At 34.7% G+C, this 17,859-nt stretch overlaps 3 protein-coding genes across 5 annotated transcripts in view; 2 read left to right on the plus strand and 1 right to left on the minus strand.

Moving 5' to 3' along the window:
• Positions 1-17,859, minus strand: part of LOC128228000 (syntaxin-binding protein 4-like) — a 54,891-nt gene that overhangs the window by 12,275 nt on the left and 24,757 nt on the right. The window lies entirely within an intron of this gene.
• Positions 501-5,690, plus strand: LOC128228003 (uncharacterized). Its single transcript, XM_052939013.1, has 2 exons — positions 501-893; positions 2,777-5,690. Exons 1-2 carry the CDS (start codon positions 577-579, stop codon positions 3,720-3,722), a joined length of 1,263 nt encoding a protein of 420 aa, XP_052794973.1. The 5' UTR covers positions 501-576; the 3' UTR covers positions 3,723-5,690.
• Positions 11,341-15,943, plus strand: LOC128228002 (uncharacterized). Of its 2 annotated transcripts, XR_008259881.1 has the most exons (3): positions 11,341-11,899; positions 12,432-14,502; positions 14,563-15,943. XR_008259881.1 is itself a non-coding variant. In XM_052939012.1 (2 exons), exons 1-2 carry the CDS (start codon positions 11,574-11,576, stop codon positions 13,858-13,860), a joined length of 1,755 nt encoding a protein of 584 aa, XP_052794972.1. In that variant the 5' UTR covers positions 11,341-11,573; the 3' UTR covers positions 13,861-15,943. The 2 variants fall into 2 exon arrangements, 1 of the variants encoding a protein (XP_052794972.1); XM_052939012.1 differs by having other exon boundaries at positions 12,432-15,943.

Raw genomic sequence — 17,859 nt, forward strand, 5'->3', positions numbered from 1 at the left:
ACAGACATGGGACCTGACCAATACTGGCTGAAAAAGGTGGCTCCAGCCACTGCAAATAAACAGCTTCATTTATTCATAAAACGTTTCTCATTGAAGGGGGAAGTCGCCAGGGCCCTTAAAAAAGGTTTTTTTTTAACATCAAAAGGGAATTTTTAATGTTTACTGTGCAGTTACTTATTTATATGATTATATCATATTAATGTATTGCTGTGCCGTATATAATTTATATTCACATTTATGCAGCTTTATTTTTTAAATAATTGATTCTAATATGTGATAGCATTTTGAAAAAAAAAATGCTTCTATCTGAGAGCAATTTTTTGTCAGATTTTTAACTACAGGTATTTATTTTTCATAAAATTTTGGCCAAAATTGAAAGGAAATTATATGCTTTTAAGGCAAATTTCAGCCACAAAATCACAAGTGAAACTGTTATATGAAACTTGACTTTCACCTTAAGTTTTATCTACGGATAACTTCCTTCAGAAGTCAGAGTTTAAAACAGAGACTTTCAAGGGATATCCTGATAACTGTTGACAAGAACACAAATGAACTAAACTTAAATTCTCTGTAAAGATGGCGACTGGTGGTGAACCATTACCTCCATCGGATCAAGTTTACGATTTTGCCTGCACATCGTGTGAAGCAGACAATGTAAATACAGAGGCTCAGTTTTCTTGCAAGGAATGTGAAAACTACCTCTGCAACAAGTGCATAAAACTGCACAATGGGATTTTCAAGAGGCATGACGTGCTCGGACTCTTTGATGTCATAAAGTGGGAGGGGGAAAAATGTCTGGAAAAGTGTGAAAAACACCCGGAGAAGAGTGTGAAGATGGTGTGTGAGGACCATGACGAGCTTTGCTGCTCTCTCTGTGTTGCCTTATCTCACAGGTAACTATATACATGTATGTTTGTCCGCATAAAATCAACTTATTCGATCACAGTTTATTTTTAAATTATCCCCCCGCCACCGCCTCCCCCAAAACCACCCCTTTAATAGTATATCAGTACTCCTTCATTTTATGAACTTTGGATTTATTTGGTAAATGCATGAAAACAGTGTATTCAATCACAAATTTTTGTTCATTCATGAAACTGCATCTCAAAATAGTACATGCCGGACAGTCACTGAAACCCCCTACTCACCATCCTCGCTCACCCGCAACCCACACACTGATATTTTGAATAGGTACCACCCTCTTTAGTCCAGACAGTACAACTTGAAAAACAGGGATTCCACATACAAAATTGCATCTCAGTTGCACTCAGTTGTTTTCTTAAAGACTCTAAAATATTTCAGAAAGTTAAATTGAAGTATTTTACTCTAGGGATCAAATTTAACTTTTTTTGCTTAAGTGCCATTTTTTTTTTAACTAGCGAAATGGTGGGTTCCACTAGCAGTTATGTAAAGGCTGTTTTACTTCATGTAAGTTGCCAAATTAACAAGTTGTTTTTTGGAGCATTATGTACATCGTTTATCAAGTGCACTGAGATAAGAATAAACTATAAACCTTTACATTTTGTTTTTAATATAAGTCCTATACCCAGCTGGGCTAACTAAGCTTCTGGTTACTCAAAAGCCTTGAATCACTAGTAGAAAGTGACTGTGACTCCTCCCCACCTAAGATTATACTTTCAAAATGTAAAGTGGGGAGGAGTGTCATTATTAGCCATTCAAGGTGTCTGAGTAACCATGTGCCTGGTAAGTCAAGTTGGGTAGAGGACCAGACTTGCAAGCAGGGTTTCATAGGCTCAAATCCTACATTGAGCAATGTTTTTCTCTTGAAAATATCTATGTACATTGACATTTTTCGATGGTAATGTATGTTGCACAACTGGCCATACCCACGCGACGGTTAAATTCGGTCCCTGTTACTCCCTAAAACTGTGCCATTTTTTTTAACTTGAGTCCTTTGGTTAACAAAAACTTCTTTTTGAGTAAACTTCCTAAAATGAAGGCTTGGAAGGTTAGAATATCAACACTTGGTGTCAATGTTACTTTTTGTCCCCATTTTCAAAGTATCTTAATTATTCATTTGAACAAAGGTGAAAAGTTCTTCAAGTTTCAGGTGCATTAACTTCCATATTTCAGAGGAAAACTTCCAATATTGATGTCAAGGAAGTTCATACTTTCAGTTTCAAATTCTTGATGTTCTCTGTTTTGACTTTTTTAAGACTTTATTTTGACACAGAATTTTTCACTATTGATGTTGTTTATGACAACTACAGTCAAACCCCGTTGGCTCGAACTTGCTTGGCTCGAATTCCTCGATGGTTCAAACTCGCTTGGCTCGAGTTCCTCGATGGCTCGAACTCGCTTGGCTCGAATTCCTCGATGGCTCAAACTCGCTTGGCTCGAGTCCCTCTATGGCTCGAACTCACTTGGCTCGAGTTCCTCGATGGCTCGAACTCACTTGGCTTGAATTCCTCGATGGCTCAAAATTGCTTCGCTCGAATACCTCGATGGCTCAAACTCGCTTGGCTCGAATTCCTCGATGGCTCGAACTTGATGTAAAGGACCGATTTATTTAAACTGAATGTAAGCATTACTGCTTGGCCCAAATTTCCAAGGCTCGAGGTATTTTAGCCTATCCCTGGGAGTTCGACCCAACGTGGTTCAACGGTAGCGTTAATGATTGTTTACAATATAGTATCAAATTGTCTTTGCTATTTTCTTTCCATTCCTTTTCAAGAATGCAAATAGCTATGTAGTTTATATAACAGGTGAACTCATTTGTTTGAAATAAATTTCATGTTGTTGGTTCCATTTACAGAAGGTGTCGCAGCATAAGACTCATTGATGATTTAGCAAAAGGAGTCAAAAATACAGACTTTGATGAATGTGATTCAAAACCAGAACAATTTGTCCATGACACGCAATCAGAAACAAGCAGTACCACTGCAAGAAAACGCGATGATCCAAACTATGTGTACAAAACCAAAGCGACACACATCCACAATTTGAGGTTAAAAGATGAGAATGAATGCTGTATTCAAGGCATATGTGAGCTACAGACAGGGGAAATAGTGCTGGCCGATTGTACCAATGATAAAATGAAAGTTTTAAACAGGGAGTTTAAAATAGTCACTACTCTAAATCTTCCACAACACACTGAAAATATGTGCTTTGTAGGTGGAAATGAAGTTGCACTGGCAGTAGATGATGCTAAAAAGAAACATGAAGTTCATTTTATAGCAATTCACAAATCTAAAGCAAAATCTATCAGCAAGTTTGCAGTGGCACACTACTGCAATGCTGTAAGCTTTCACAATGATAACGTGTACGTTGGTTCAGAATCGTCTGTTTACATGTATAGCAAAAAAGGAAAAATGATCAAAGTAGTCTACCAGGCATTAGGGATTGCAATGACAATGAATGGAATCCACGCTAGCAACGATGGACAAAAAATTTACATCACTGACTCTTCAAACGACAAGGTGATAACCATTAATAATTCTGGGACAGTATCAGCATGTTGTGAGGATCAAGAACTCATACTTCCTGTCAGTTTATGTGTAAGTGAACATGGGCATGTGTTCGCCTGTGCACTTCAGTCCAACTCTGTACTGCAAATTGACAAAGAAGGAAAGAGAAAGTTAAGAACACTAGTCAGTGGTAATAAAATCCACAATCCACTTGTAGTGTACTTTTCCACAAGGTCACAGCAGCTCATGGTAGCTGGTATAACAAATGATTTACTTGTAGCTGACCTGATATAACTTAAAGTTACTTGCAGCTGACCTGATTAACTTAAGGTTACTTGAAGCTGGCCTCATATGACTTAAAGTTACTTGAAGCTGACCTGATAAAACTGTAAGCTAGTTGAAAATATGTTTACATTAATTGAAGGTTACTTGATATAACTTTAGGTTACTTTAGGATGACCTGATATAACTTTAGGTTACTTGAGGATGACCTGATATAATTTTAGGTTACTTGAGGATGACCTGATATAACTTTAGGTTACTTGAGGATGACCTGATATAACTTTAGGTTACTTGAGGATGACCTGATATAATTTTAGGTTACTTGAGGATGACCTGATATAACATTAGGTTACTTGAGGATGACCTGATATAACTTTAAGTTACTTGAGGATGACCTGATATAACTTTAGGTTACTTGAGGATGACCTGATATAACTTTAGGTTACTTGAGGATGACCTGATATAACTTTAAGTTACTCGAGGATGACCTGATATAGCTTTAGGTTACTCGAGGATGACCTGATATAGCTTTAAGTTACTCGAGGATGACCTGATATAGCTTTAGGTTACTTGAGGATGACCTGATATAACTTTAAGTTAATTGAGGATGACCTGATATAGCTTTAGGTTACTCGAGGATGACCTGATATAGCTTTAAGTTACTCGAGGATGACCTGATGTAACTTTAAGTTACTTGAGGATCACCTGATATAACTTTAAGTTACTTGAGGATCACCTGATATAACTTTAAGTTACTTGAGGATCACCTGATCTTACTTAAGGTAATTAAACCTTAAGTTTGAAGATGCAACATTCTTCCTAAGTTTTTTGTTTTCTTTGTCCTTTGTAAGCATTAAATAGTCATATGACTTAATTTAGTGAACAGCATACTTATAGCCACTGTCAAGAGTGGTGAAGACAAAGTTGTATTTACCATTGCTGTTAGTTAACAGTCTCAAAAAAACCAAGACTGCATTTTCTTCCTTTGGATTCCATTTCTGAACTTTTCCAAAAAAATTTTAAACAAATCTGGGGGGAATTTAAGGGTCTCTTAGTGAAATTTTAAATGTTTTTATCAACAGTTTTTTTTTTTCTTTTTTGCAATTAATCATTATTGTACAAAATCATTTGCCAACAATTGCTTAGTCATCTTAACAGCGAGTGTATGCCAAAATATTATCAGAATATGAATTTCAGTTAAGGTTATATTTTACAACCATTGTGAAACAAGTTATTACAACATTATATTAATCACTCTCATTGGCATGATGCTATGCAAGAGTGTGATCTAAATGTGTTGTGGGGGAAACCTGAGTACCTGAAAACCCACTAGTGACCATAAACTAAACTCACATGCGCTCAGGCATTAGAATTAAACCCGGGTCACCTAGGTGAGATAAGTGAGTGCATTTACCGAACAACCAATTTCAGATTAATTAATATTTAGTGAGTGTCGCAAATTAAACTAAAAGTGATTAAAAGATAAAATAAACTTTGCCTAAACTGACCTACAAAGCACTTTGGTTTTGATATAAATATAAGATGGCCCTAAATTGTACATACTAATTACCATACGTGATACTATTCAAATATATTGATGATTATTGTTTTGTTTTAATGCGAGATAGCAATATATTTCACCGAGTGAGCACCAAAAGCTGTTTTTCAAGAGTGGCATAACCAAGAGTGAAATATACACTTTTTGTGTTCACAAGGTGAGATATATTGCGATCTTATACTGAAACAAGCAATTTTTCTTTTTATTATATGCCTTAAAGAAATTTAAAAAGACAGTTTATTGTAGTTTTTCAGAAAATCCTGTCAAATTGTATGCAAACACAACGTCACTTCTGAAATGTCATCATTGAAATTGCGTCACAGCCCTCTGCGTGTTGACTTAAAAAGTGAGAGTGGGCAAAAATTTCAAAACAGTGAAAAATATCAAGTATATATCATTTATATTTCACTGATAAACCTGACTTTAAACCACCAGAAAGCATATAATAAAATTGTCCATTTAACTATGCAGAAGAAAGTATGTTTTTGCAAATGGTATCCTGAATTGTGTATCTTGTATGCTTTATATAAATGTATAAAAGTTGTTTTTTTATAAATAAATATACATATAGTTTGAGTGTTTGCAAGAATGTGATAATTCAGAGTTACAGATAAGTTTTCTAATGTATTTGAGTTGGGTATATCTCACATTATAAATGAGTTTTTCAAGTTTCTATTACCCCATTACCCCATTTAGTTGTTTTGATTTTAATTGAGTTACAACAATGAACAATAAACATGATGCGGCCTGTCAGTCAACCTTGGCCATAACCCAACTGACCAATCAGCGTCCAGATTAGGCAGGGCGTATCAGTTGCTGTTATGTTTCTCATAACTTACAGATAGTAAAAGACAGAAATCCGAAATACATTTTCCTAAATGCTGCTCAATTATGCATTTTTTGTATTTGTTTGATAACAACGGACTTTTGAGTAGACTATTCAACCCTCAAAATGTCTTAATGTAAATGAACATTAAATATACAGGGCTTCTAAAAACCGGCAATTTAGAATGATTTTTTTCATTTGTTTTATAATTTCGGTCCAAAATGACTAAAGTCAGTAAGATATGTAGAAATTGTAATACACAAACCTTCTTGGGTCATTCACACATTCAAAATTACCCCCAATACAAGTGTCCTTGTTTCCATCAGACCAACCGGCTGCTTTTTCCACTATGCTGAACACCCGATATCTGTTAATTGGGCAGACGCTTCCAATTGGTTCAATCACGTGTAGTGGTAGGTCGCAGAAGACACAATTAAACAAATTATGTGTTAATTATGTGCTTGCAGCTATCCATTAAAGTGTAAAAATTGGTCCATATTTTCACATAGCAAACTGCTTATGTCCGAATTAATTAAACGAGTCCTGCCCTTATTCTATAGGATATCAACAGCGACGCGCTTGATTAACTACAGAGTCTGAAAGCTGAGTGCGCCGCTTACGTCATTTTTATAAAATGTAATGAAAAATTTGTTGTCGATATGAAAATTATAGCTAGAGGCCCCGATTATGAATATAGATAAATATGTATATTAAAGATTATCGAATGAATGTTGATCCACTGTAGTAGGATTAAGCAAATAAATCACAAAACTGTTTCAGTTTTTGTCGTCTGACTACTTAACGCCAGCCGCAATTAGTTACGATTGCAGCTTTTCTTGTTAGAAGCACTGCAGAATTCGATGAGAATCTCATTTGAATATAAGTTTGTATCAATTACTATCTAATTCGGCTATGATGGTTTTTAAGCCCTCTTACGAATTGCCACATCGTGAAAAAATATTGACAGAATACACATCGCGAAAATGTACATCGCGTGTGACATAATTCTTAGGACATTTCTATATAATATGGAATCAGACTTTGGAACCAGTCATTTTGTGGGCGGTGGGGACCATTTTTTGGGGGGAGGGGGGTTGTTGCCTAGCAGTGGTCCGGACCGATTTAGGTTCCAAATTTTTAGAAGCCCTGATAATATATGTATATTTTCGGTTAATCTTAAAACAGAAATATCATTATGAGTATTATTGTATCATATTGATGATATCTTGCGATTTATTTTTTATTTTAAAATTTGTCACCTTCTTGTGCGTAAAGTTTTTACTCCGAAGCATATACATTAATTTTGCTTTGAAGTATGTTTGGACATATTAGTGAAAAAGACAACTTAGTTGATTTGAGTAACATTTTTTATTCAAATTGATAAAATATCTGATAAGTACCGTAACTAAAGGTCACAAAAAGTATCTGTTACTTCCCTTTACAAAAAACACTTAAACTAGCATAGAAAAATTATACTTGATTATTTTTTCAACCTTTAAAAAAATATTACCACAAAAAAATCTGGTTTAAATTAATTAATTAAAATATAGGAGTAGGCGCACAAAAAAAATCAATTTTTTTTTTGTTTACATCTTCCAAAAAATAGGAGCGGTAAATCCGCAGAAAGAAACATCAATTTGGTGTGGCCTTAATGGAGAAAGGAAGAAAACAGCGAAATCCATTGGGTTTTGACGATGGATCTGAACAAAAGTCATTTTTGTTGACTTTCGGAAAGGAAATTAATACATGTTTTGTTTCCCTAAATCTGAGTTTTAAAATAGAGACTGTTATTCTACTGTAACCAAATTCCGATTTTATTGAGAAATATCATTTTAATATTTAGACATTATTTCTACCTGAATCATACATTGCATGAAATTAATAATAATGAACTTATTTAATGTTGTACTTGCTTATATTGCTATGTTTTACCATGTTCCATGCATTTTATATCTGATTGTCATGTATAACTTTTGTATTATTATTGTCTGTTTCTGGGTACTTGACGGAGGGCCCTCACAAAGAGGTCACGTGACACTGTAGGCATGGACTTATTGCTATCGGCGTGGTGTCAATTGTCTTTAAGAAGTGCGATTGAAAACAATAACTCGTAACAACTTAATAATTAAAAATAAGTGAAATTGACTATTTAAAGTTGTAACGCGTATAGTTAACATTACAAGATAAACTAGATTTTCAAAACAAACACATTTAAGACGACATGGAAAGCTGGCATAATTTTTTATGAGCACACGAGTTTCCGCCTGCATCCGTCTGTAATCCTATAGCATTGTATTACACTTAATCAACAGACAGTGTCTTCAGTCTTAGGTGTTCGAATATTTCCTTGCTTGCTTCTAGAAAATGATCTATTTTAACTGAGTGAAATAAATCGACTGAATCGAGTTCCCTAAATTAGGACAAAATGAGTTTCCAATTCTCAAATTAATTCATTACGCGTCCCTTTAAAATTTATTCCGTATTCTGCCAATTTCTAATGCATTTTGCTACTCATCGATTTTTAAAACAATTGCATGATTTTAATTGCAAATTGACGCAAATTCACCCTTTATCTGTTACTTTGATAATTACTATATTTTTCTACTATGCATGCCTATTTTGAGCAATAAATCATATTTATCTTATATACTTATTTATGTATTCATCCAAAAAAATCCTGAAATAGCCAGAGGTCTGTTAGAGTACTAGAGATTTACTCCCATTTATTTTTAAGCAGGGGAAAGAGGCTTAGACACCATTTTAGATTATTTCCACAGTCATTTTCATTCATTTCAAAGTACTTCCTACTGTTTCTGATGCAAATGTTTGAGCAAAAAACAATCTTTAGAACTGTGCAATATTATAGTTTGCAGTTAAAAGCTCTCAAACCTGATTTCAGGATTATTCTGGAACTTTAGGAAACCTGTTGATTGAAAGCATAAATTTAAAAAATAAGCTTGGTGAGTCTAAATTGATCAAGGGTCATAACTCTAGACTGCGGCGAATTGGCTGCTGCTTTGACCTGACCGAGATAATTATTATCTGTCTATACACATTCTGACCAAATTTGGTGATGATTGGAGAATTTCAGGCTTCTAAAGTTATTGATCGGACAAGACTGATTTTTTGGTTCATTCGGAGCTCCTCTGCCATTTTTATCGAAAACAACCTCGGATGTACTATGCCTGTACATCAGTTGAAGTAGTTCGTAAATTTTTGAATTATATCAATAATGAAATGTAGTGTTTTAGAGTTGTATTTATTGATCTTAGTTTAAATTGATTGCCAGTGAAGTGTATTATTGCAAACACAATTAAGATTCCCAAGAGTTAAGTCATAAAGTTTAACTGCTAAATAAAATTACTACGCGATCTACTTGCAGATGACTTAAATGTACCGAGTATGTAAACCGTCCAAATACATCCGAGGTTGTTTTTGATAAAAATGGCCGAGGAGCTCCGAATGTTTTTGGTTATTTCTATTATTAAACGGCAATAACTATCAAGGAATATGGCTGATATGGCTGGTTATCGAACAGTTATTATTCCCATATGCATTCTGACCAAATCTGATTTTAAGGTTAATCCTAAACTATAGAACACCGGTATAATAAGTGTACAAGGAAGAACACGAACTGTTTCAAATGATGAAAGAAGTAACTTCAACTACATGTACATACATTTCCTAAAACACTTTAGATACACTTAGCTTATAATGCCCCCATCACACAAGGCCAGGTTCCCACTATGTCCTCAAAAACCTGGCAGGACAAAGTCAGAACTTAATTGGTTAACATAGAAGAAACGCAGTAGACACCGAGAAGGACTTGGTATGGACTTGGTATGGACATGAGCATACTTTGAACATATTAAAAAAAAAATGTGAGGACCTGGTCGAATCATGACGTAGTAAGATCTTAATAAAAACGTTTTAAGGACAGCTTGGATGTAGTGACAGCATAACTAAAACCTAGTAGGAACTTGATTGACATAGTGCAAGCGTGGAAAATATTGAATGGCGTTCTCATTGTGTTGTCTCTAGGTTGTCATTGCGTTCTTGCTATGTCAATGGAGTTCTCACAACCTCTCCACACTTTTACTACGACTATGGTACATTCGTGCCACCTTGTAGAAGACCACATTCGGTTGGTAATACGTTCTTTCGGAGCTTAACACGTCTTAGACACGTTTGTATCAGTTTCCACCACGTCCTGTCAGGTTCTGAACAGTGACATGAACATGTATTATACCTAAATACGGGATAACTCTCCTATAACTTCATTTTATACCAACACTATATATGAATAAAAAATAGGCCAGTTATAAATAGAACACTAATTCCATCTTGATCACATTTACAAATAAATTAAAGTCATAAGAATGTAATGAGGACATGATAAGCACTTGGTTAGCAAGTGGTGTAATCTTCCTGGTCATAGTAAGAACGTATTGGACATGGTGCACGCATATTAAGAACTCATTGGTCCTGGTGCGCGTGTGAAGATGCGTGCAGTAAGAACGTATGTGGAACTTGTGAGACGCAGTAAATGCCTAGCAGGGACACAGTCAGGACATAGTATGAACTTGAGTAAAGCATTTTTTACAAATATGACCGCGTCCTCGCTGCGATTGTCGAAATTGAGAAGACTTAGTGCGGTCCTCATGGTCTTCTTCTAGTGTGATGGGGGTATTAACAATCAAAATAAAGTAGTGTGTAAAATTAAGCATACCAGTACATGTTTTATAGAACTGATAAAAAGAAAATTCTTCAAACAAGAGAAACATTAAAGAAGAACCCAATACATGTCTTTTTTTCTCAATTAATCAAGGGCCATACAACGATGGATCCGACCAACATTTCAGAAAAAGTGACAGGACATTATTGCTTTAAGTAAGGTCTGCCTCAGTTTGCTTTAAAGGCGACATAAAACTTCAATTTTCCCTAAAAAAACAGCAATTTGCTATCATTTTCACATCAGTAAGTCACCAATTTAGTCCCATTTCGCATGTTAGTCACCATGTTGACACCAGTTTCATCACCATTAAATTTTCACATGTAATCATGTACACAAATTATATGCATTTTTGTTTTGAAAATTAAGTAAAATAAATTTAACACAATAATGCACTAAAACTGAAAAAAATAATTGTTCGCATCAACCTATATTATGCCCCTCTAATCAGCTATGTATATGTTGTAATACGGCACTTGACCTTCACTAGTTTTCCACTCTGCTTTGTGGATAATTGATAAGAATAATCTTGCCTTTATTTAACCATAGATAATATTGATATAAAAATTCATAAACCACTTGATTCTAATATAAATGAACATAATAATAAAATATAAAAATCATAAGTTATGAAAAGATATTGATCAAAGGTTTTAAAATGAGTTTAAAACAGGGACTTTCAAGTGATATCCTGATAACTCAAGTTAACAAAAATACAAATAAGCTAAACTTGAATTCACTGTAAAAATGGCGACTGGTGGTGAACATGTACTTTCATCGGATCAAATTTACGATTTTTGCTGCTCATCATGTGAAGAAGACAATGTTAATACAGAGGCTCAGTTTTCTTGCAAGGAATGTGAAAACTACCTCTGCAACAAGTGCATAAAACTGCACAATAAACTCTTCAAGAAGCATGACCTGCTTGGACGCTCTGATGTCGCAAAGTGGGTGGGGAAAAAGTGTGAAACCAGTCTGGAAAAGTGTGAAAAACACCCGGAGGAGAGTGTGAAGATGGTGTGTGAGGACCATGATGAGCTTTGCTGCTCTCTCTGTGTTTCCCTTTCTCACAGGTAACCATATATGTTCATCTGCATAAAATCAACGTATTATTCAATCACAGTTTATTTACAAATCCCCCCCTCCCAACTACTACCCCTTTAATGCCATATCAGTACTCCTTTAACTTTTGATTTTCTGGTAGAAGTATAAAAACAGCGTATTCAATCACAATTTTTTGTTCATTTATGGAATTGCACCTCTGAAAAGTTCATGCTGAACAGACAGACCCCCCACCCACCCTGATTTTCTGAATATGTCCCGCCCTCTTGAGTCCTGACAGTACTATTTGAAAAACGACTGAATTAATCTCAGTTAATGTACACAGCTCGAGTTATTTTCTTGAACATTGTTAAATTTACTTTTGTAAGACTTTTCTATTGATTTTTCTTCATGAATGAGTATTAATGTTTGTTTACATAGTATTAAATTCTCTTTGCTATTTTTTTCCCCATTCCATTTCATGCAGGCAAATATGAATGTAGTTACATAACATGTGAACTCATTCGTTATAAATAAATTTCATGTTGTTGGTTCCATTTACAGAATGTGTCGCAGCATTAGACTCATTGATGATTTAGCAAAAGGAGTCAAAAATACAGACCAATTAAAAGACCTGACTCAAAGGGTTAAAGCAATTAACACCGAACTTATTACAATGAAAAAGAAAAGGCTTAGCAACAAGAAAGCTCTACAAGATTCAGATAAAAACCTGGTCCAAGATATTCAAACCATTAGAGAAAAGTTCTTAGCATCCCTTCAAGAGCTGGAAATTGACATTGGTGAAGAAATGGACACTCGAAAGGACATATTTGTAGGAAAGCTTCAAGAGGATGTTACACAATGTACAGAAATGCATGACAAGTTGATTAAAACACTGGGCTATTCTCAATCGGATGATGAAAGGATGTCTTACATTGGCTATAGAAGGTGTCAAGAACAGGTAAAAGATGCAGAAATAAGCCTGAACAAAATGTCAAAGATACCAGAGTATAAACTTTCATTCAAGATTGAGAAAGATTTAGACAATCTTTTTGACAGTTTAAAAAGTGTAGGCAAAGTAGTTTCCACTCCAAGCTTTGATGAATGTGATTCAAAACCAGAACAATTTGTCCATGACACGAAAACAGAAACAAACAGTACCACTGCAAGAAAATGCTATGATCCAAACTATGCGTTCACAACCAAAGCGACACACATCCACAATTTGAGGACAAAAGATGAGAAAGCATGCTGTATTAAAGGTATTTGTGAGCTACAGACAGGGGAAATAGTGCTGGCCGACTGTGCCAATGATAAAATGAAAGTTTTAAACAGGGAGTTTAAAATAGTCACTACTCTAAATCTTCCACAACACACTGAAAATATGTGCATTGTAGGTGGAAATGAAGTTGCACTGGCAGTAGATGATGCTAAAAAGAAACATGAAGTTCATTTTATAACAATTGACAAATATAACGATTTTGACACAAGATATATCAGCAAGTTTACAGTGGCACACTACTGCAATGCTGTAAGCTTTCGCAATGACTATGTGTATGTTGGTTCAGAATCGTCTGTTTACTTGTATAGCAAAAAAGGGGAATTTATCAAAATAGTCTATCAGGCATTAGGGCTTGCAAACACATTGAACGGAATCCACGCTAGCAACGATGGACAAAGAGTTTACCTAACTGACTCAACAAACCATAAGGTGATAACCATTAATAATCATGGAACAAAATTAGCAACTTGCCAGGATCAAGAACTAATATTTCCTGTCAGTTTATGTGTAAGTGAACATGGGCATGTGTTCGCCTGTGCACTTAAGTCCAACTCTGTACTGCAAATTGACACAGAAGGAAACAGAAAGTTAAGAACATTAGTCAGTGGCAATAAAATCCACAATCCACTTGTGGTGTGGTTTTCCACAAGGTCACAGCAGCTCATGGTAGCTGGTATAACAAATGATTTACTTGTAGCTGACCTGATATAACTTAAAGTTACTTGCAGCTGACCTGATTAACTTAAAGTTACTTGCAGCTCACCTGATTAACTTAAGGTTACTTGAAGCTGACCTCATATAACTCTAAGTTACTTGAAGCTGACCTGATTAACTTAAAGTTACTTGCAGGTGACCTGATTAACTTAAGGTTACTTGAAGCTGACCTCATATAACTCTAAGTTACTTGAAGCTGACCTGATTAACTTAAAGTTACTTGCAGCTGACCTGATTAACTTAAAGTTACTTGCAGCTCACCTGATTAACTTAAGGTTACTTGAAGCTGACCTCATATAACTCTAAGTTACTTGAAGCTGACCTGATTAACTTAAAGTTACTTGCAGCTGACCTGATTAACTTAAAGTTACTTGCAGCTCACCTGATTAACTTAAGGTTACTTGAAGCTGACCTCATATAACTCTAAGTTACTTGAAGCTGACCTGATTAACTTAAAGTTACTTGCAGCTCACCTGATTAACTTAAGGTTACTTGAAGCTGACCTCATATAACTCTAAGTTACTTGAAGCTGACCTGATTAACTTAAAGTTACTTGCAGCTGACCTGATTAACTTAAAGTTACTTGCAGCTCACCTGATTAACTTAAGGTTACTTGAAGCTGACCTCATATAACTCTAAGTTACTTGAAGCTGACCTGATTAACTTAAAGTTACTTGCAGCTCACCTGATTAACTTAAGGTTACTTGAAGCTGACCTGATATAGCTTAAGGTTACTTAAAGCTGATCTGATAAAACTGTAAGCTAGTTGAAACTGATCTAAAATATGTTTACATTAATTGAAGCTTACTTGATATAACTTTAGGTTACTTGAGGATGACATGATATAATTTAAGGTTACTTGAGGATGACCTGATATAACTTTAGGTTACTTGAGGATAACCTGATATAACTTTAAGTTACTTAAGGATGACCTAATATAACTTTAGGTTACTTGACGATGACCTGGTATAACTTTAGGTTACTTGACGATGACCTGATATAACTTTAAGTTAATTGAGCATGACCTGATCTTACTTAAGGTAATTAAACCTTAAGTTTGAAGATGCAACATTCTTCCTAAGTGTTTTGTTTTCTTTGTCCTTTGTAAGCATTGAATGGTCATATGACTTAATTTGGTGAATAGCATACATATAGCCACTGTCAAGAGCAGTGATGACAAAATTGTATTAACCATTGCTGTTAGTTAACAGTCTCAAACAAACCAAGACTGCATTTTCTTCCTTTGGGTCCCATTTCTAAACTTTTCAAAAAAAAGGTTTAAAAATATCTGGGGGGAATGTAAGAGGTTGTCTCTTAAGGGGAAAAGCTCTATTCATAAAACCGTGAAACAGACAGAACTTACTTTATGGCGCGAAAGACTTATTAGTGACAGGGATTTTTTACTATTCAAAAATCTCCATAAACAAATTAAGCCATGTGTTGTGTGGCAGTCCGCAAATAATCGCTCGGACTTAAAACTTGCGCATTTTATTGCTAACTTGTGGCTAGACAAGCCCTCTTTACTGCACTCCGTCTGCTTAATTTGCAAACGCGTGTTCTTTAACAAAACCGAGCATATCGTGTTTGCTTGTGCGTGTACAGCAGCTGTACGCGATAGTTCTTATTGTAATATAAACATGGTATTTGGTCAACATGTCGGATCCGACTTAGCTAAAAAAGATTTGACAATTTTCAGAGATTTTGTTTTAGGGAGCAAGTACATACAAAATGAAGACTATAATCAATTGCTGTTATGCAAGCTCAGTTTTCGTTATGTACAAGATGCGTTCAATGTATACAATACTTTCGATAGTGTTTAAATAATACTGAAACAGTGGCATTTGTGCATATATTGCGTAAGATGATTATGTCTATATTGTATGATCATACAATTGCTGTTAGTTTGTCATAAATATTGTGTTTGACTTGAACCCATTGTATACATGTATGTATTACTCTCATGCTAATTCTTGCATGAATTAACTTTTTCTACTGACATATTTAAACATGCTTATATATATTACATTGTGTTCTAATCTCCCACGCAGAGGATATATTGAAATAAATGAATGAATGAACATTTGCTTATGTAAAGGTATTTGTATTCATGCATATTCGGGCCATCTTATGTACGCCAAAATATCGTCAGAATATGAATATCAGTTTAGGTTATATTTTACAGTTATTACAACATTATATTGATCACTCTTGTTTGCACGATGCTATGCAAGAGTTTGGTCTTGTTTTGTGGAGGAAACTGGAGTACCTGAAAACCCACTTGTCCAGCTTGGTGACCACAAACCAACTCACATGCGCCTAGACATTGGAATCAAACCCGGGTCGCCTAGTTGAGAAGTGAGTGTGCAAACAACTGCGCTTACCGGACAACCAATTTCAATTTAAAAAATATTTAGTGAGTGTCACAAATCAAACTATAAGTTCTGATTACAAGATATATAAACTTTGCCTAAACTGACCTACAAAGCACTTAGGTTTTGATATAAATATTATAACTAATCAAAAATATTAATTTGAAAGCGGCTATCATAAGATAAGTACATTGATAAGATGGCCCTATTTTGTACATATTAATCAACATACATGATAATATTGAAATATATTGATGATAATTGTTTTGTTTTAGTGTATGATAGTAATAAATTTCACCTAGTGAGCACGAAAAGCTATAATTCATGAGTGAAATATACTATTGTTGTGCTGTCGAGGTGAGATATATTGTGATCTTACACTGAAACAAGCAATTTTTTTTATTATATGCCTTAAAGGAATTTAAAAGGACAGTTTATTGTAGTTTTTCAGAAAATCGTGTCAAATTGTATGCAAACACAACGTCATTTTAGAAATTACATCGTTAAAATTGCGTCACAGCCCTCTGCGTATTGACTTTGATTTAAAAGTGAGAGTGGGCGAAAATTTCAAAACAGAGAAAAATATCAAGTATATATTATTTATATTTCACTGATAAACCTCTTTAAACCACCAGAAAGCATATAATAAAATTGTCAATTTAACTATGCAGAAGAAAGTATGTTTTTGCAAATGGTATCCTGAATTGTGTATCTTGTATGCTTTATATAAATGTATAAAAGTTGTTTTTTTATAAATAAATATACATATAGTTTGAGTGTTTGCAAGAATGTGATAATTCAGAGTTACAGATAAGTTTTCTAATGTATTTGAGTTGGGTATATCTCACATTAAAAATGAGTTTTTCAAGTTTCTATTACCCCATTACCCCATTTAGTTGTTTTGATTTTAATTGAGTTACAACAATGAACAATTAACATCATGCGGCCTGTCAGTCAACCTTGGCCATAACCCAACTGACCAATCAGCGTCCAGATTAGGCAGGGCGTATCAGTTGCTGTTATGTTTCTCATAACTTAGAGATAGTAAAAGACAGAAATCCGAAATACATTTTCCTAAATGCTGCTCAATTATGCATTTTTTGCATTTGTTTGATAACAACGGACTTTTGAGTAGACTATTCAACCCTCAAAATGTCTTAATGTAAATGAACATAATATACAGGGCTTCTAAAAACCGGCAATTTGCCGGTCTGGACCAATTTTGACCAAGCCAGACCAATTTCAGTTTAAAAAAATTGGTCCGATTTTTTTCATTTGTTTTATAATTTCGGTCCAAAATGACTAAAGTCAGTAAAATGTGTAGAAATTGTAATACACAAACCTTCTTGGGTCATTCACACATTCAAAATTACCCCCAATACAAGTGTCCTAGTTTCCATCAGACCAACGTGACCGGCTGCTTTTTCCACTATGCTGAACACCCGATATCTGTTATTTGGGCAGACGCTTCCAATTGGTTCAATCACGTGTAGTGATAGGTCGCAGAAGACACAATTAAACAAATTAGGTGTTAATTATGTGCTTGCAGCTATCCATTAAAGTGTAAAAATTGGTCCATATTTTCACATAGCAAACTGCTTATGTCCGAATTAATTAACCGAGTCCT

Source organism: Mya arenaria, chromosome 3 (genome assembly GCF_026914265.1).
Source record: "Mya arenaria isolate MELC-2E11 chromosome 3, ASM2691426v1".
NCBI classification, from domain to species: domain Eukaryota; kingdom Metazoa; phylum Mollusca; class Bivalvia; order Myida; family Myidae; genus Mya; species Mya arenaria.

What these genes read in the sequence shown, in the direction of transcription:
- LOC128228003 (XM_052939013.1), top strand. Translation starts at nt 577, where the DNA reads ATGGCGACTGGTGGTGAACCATTACCTCCATCGGATCAAGTTTACGAT. An exon ending in TGTGTTGCCTTATCTCACAG is followed by an intron (nt 894 to 2,776) that starts GTAACTATATAC and finishes TTCCATTTACAG; the next exon opens with AAGGTGTCGCAGCATAAGAC.
- LOC128228002 (XM_052939012.1), top strand. Translation starts at nt 11,574, where the DNA reads ATGGCGACTGGTGGTGAACATGTACTTTCATCGGATCAAATTTACGAT. An exon ending in TGTGTTTCCCTTTCTCACAG is followed by an intron (nt 11,900 to 12,431) that starts GTAACCATATAT and finishes TTCCATTTACAG; the next exon opens with AATGTGTCGCAGCATTAGAC.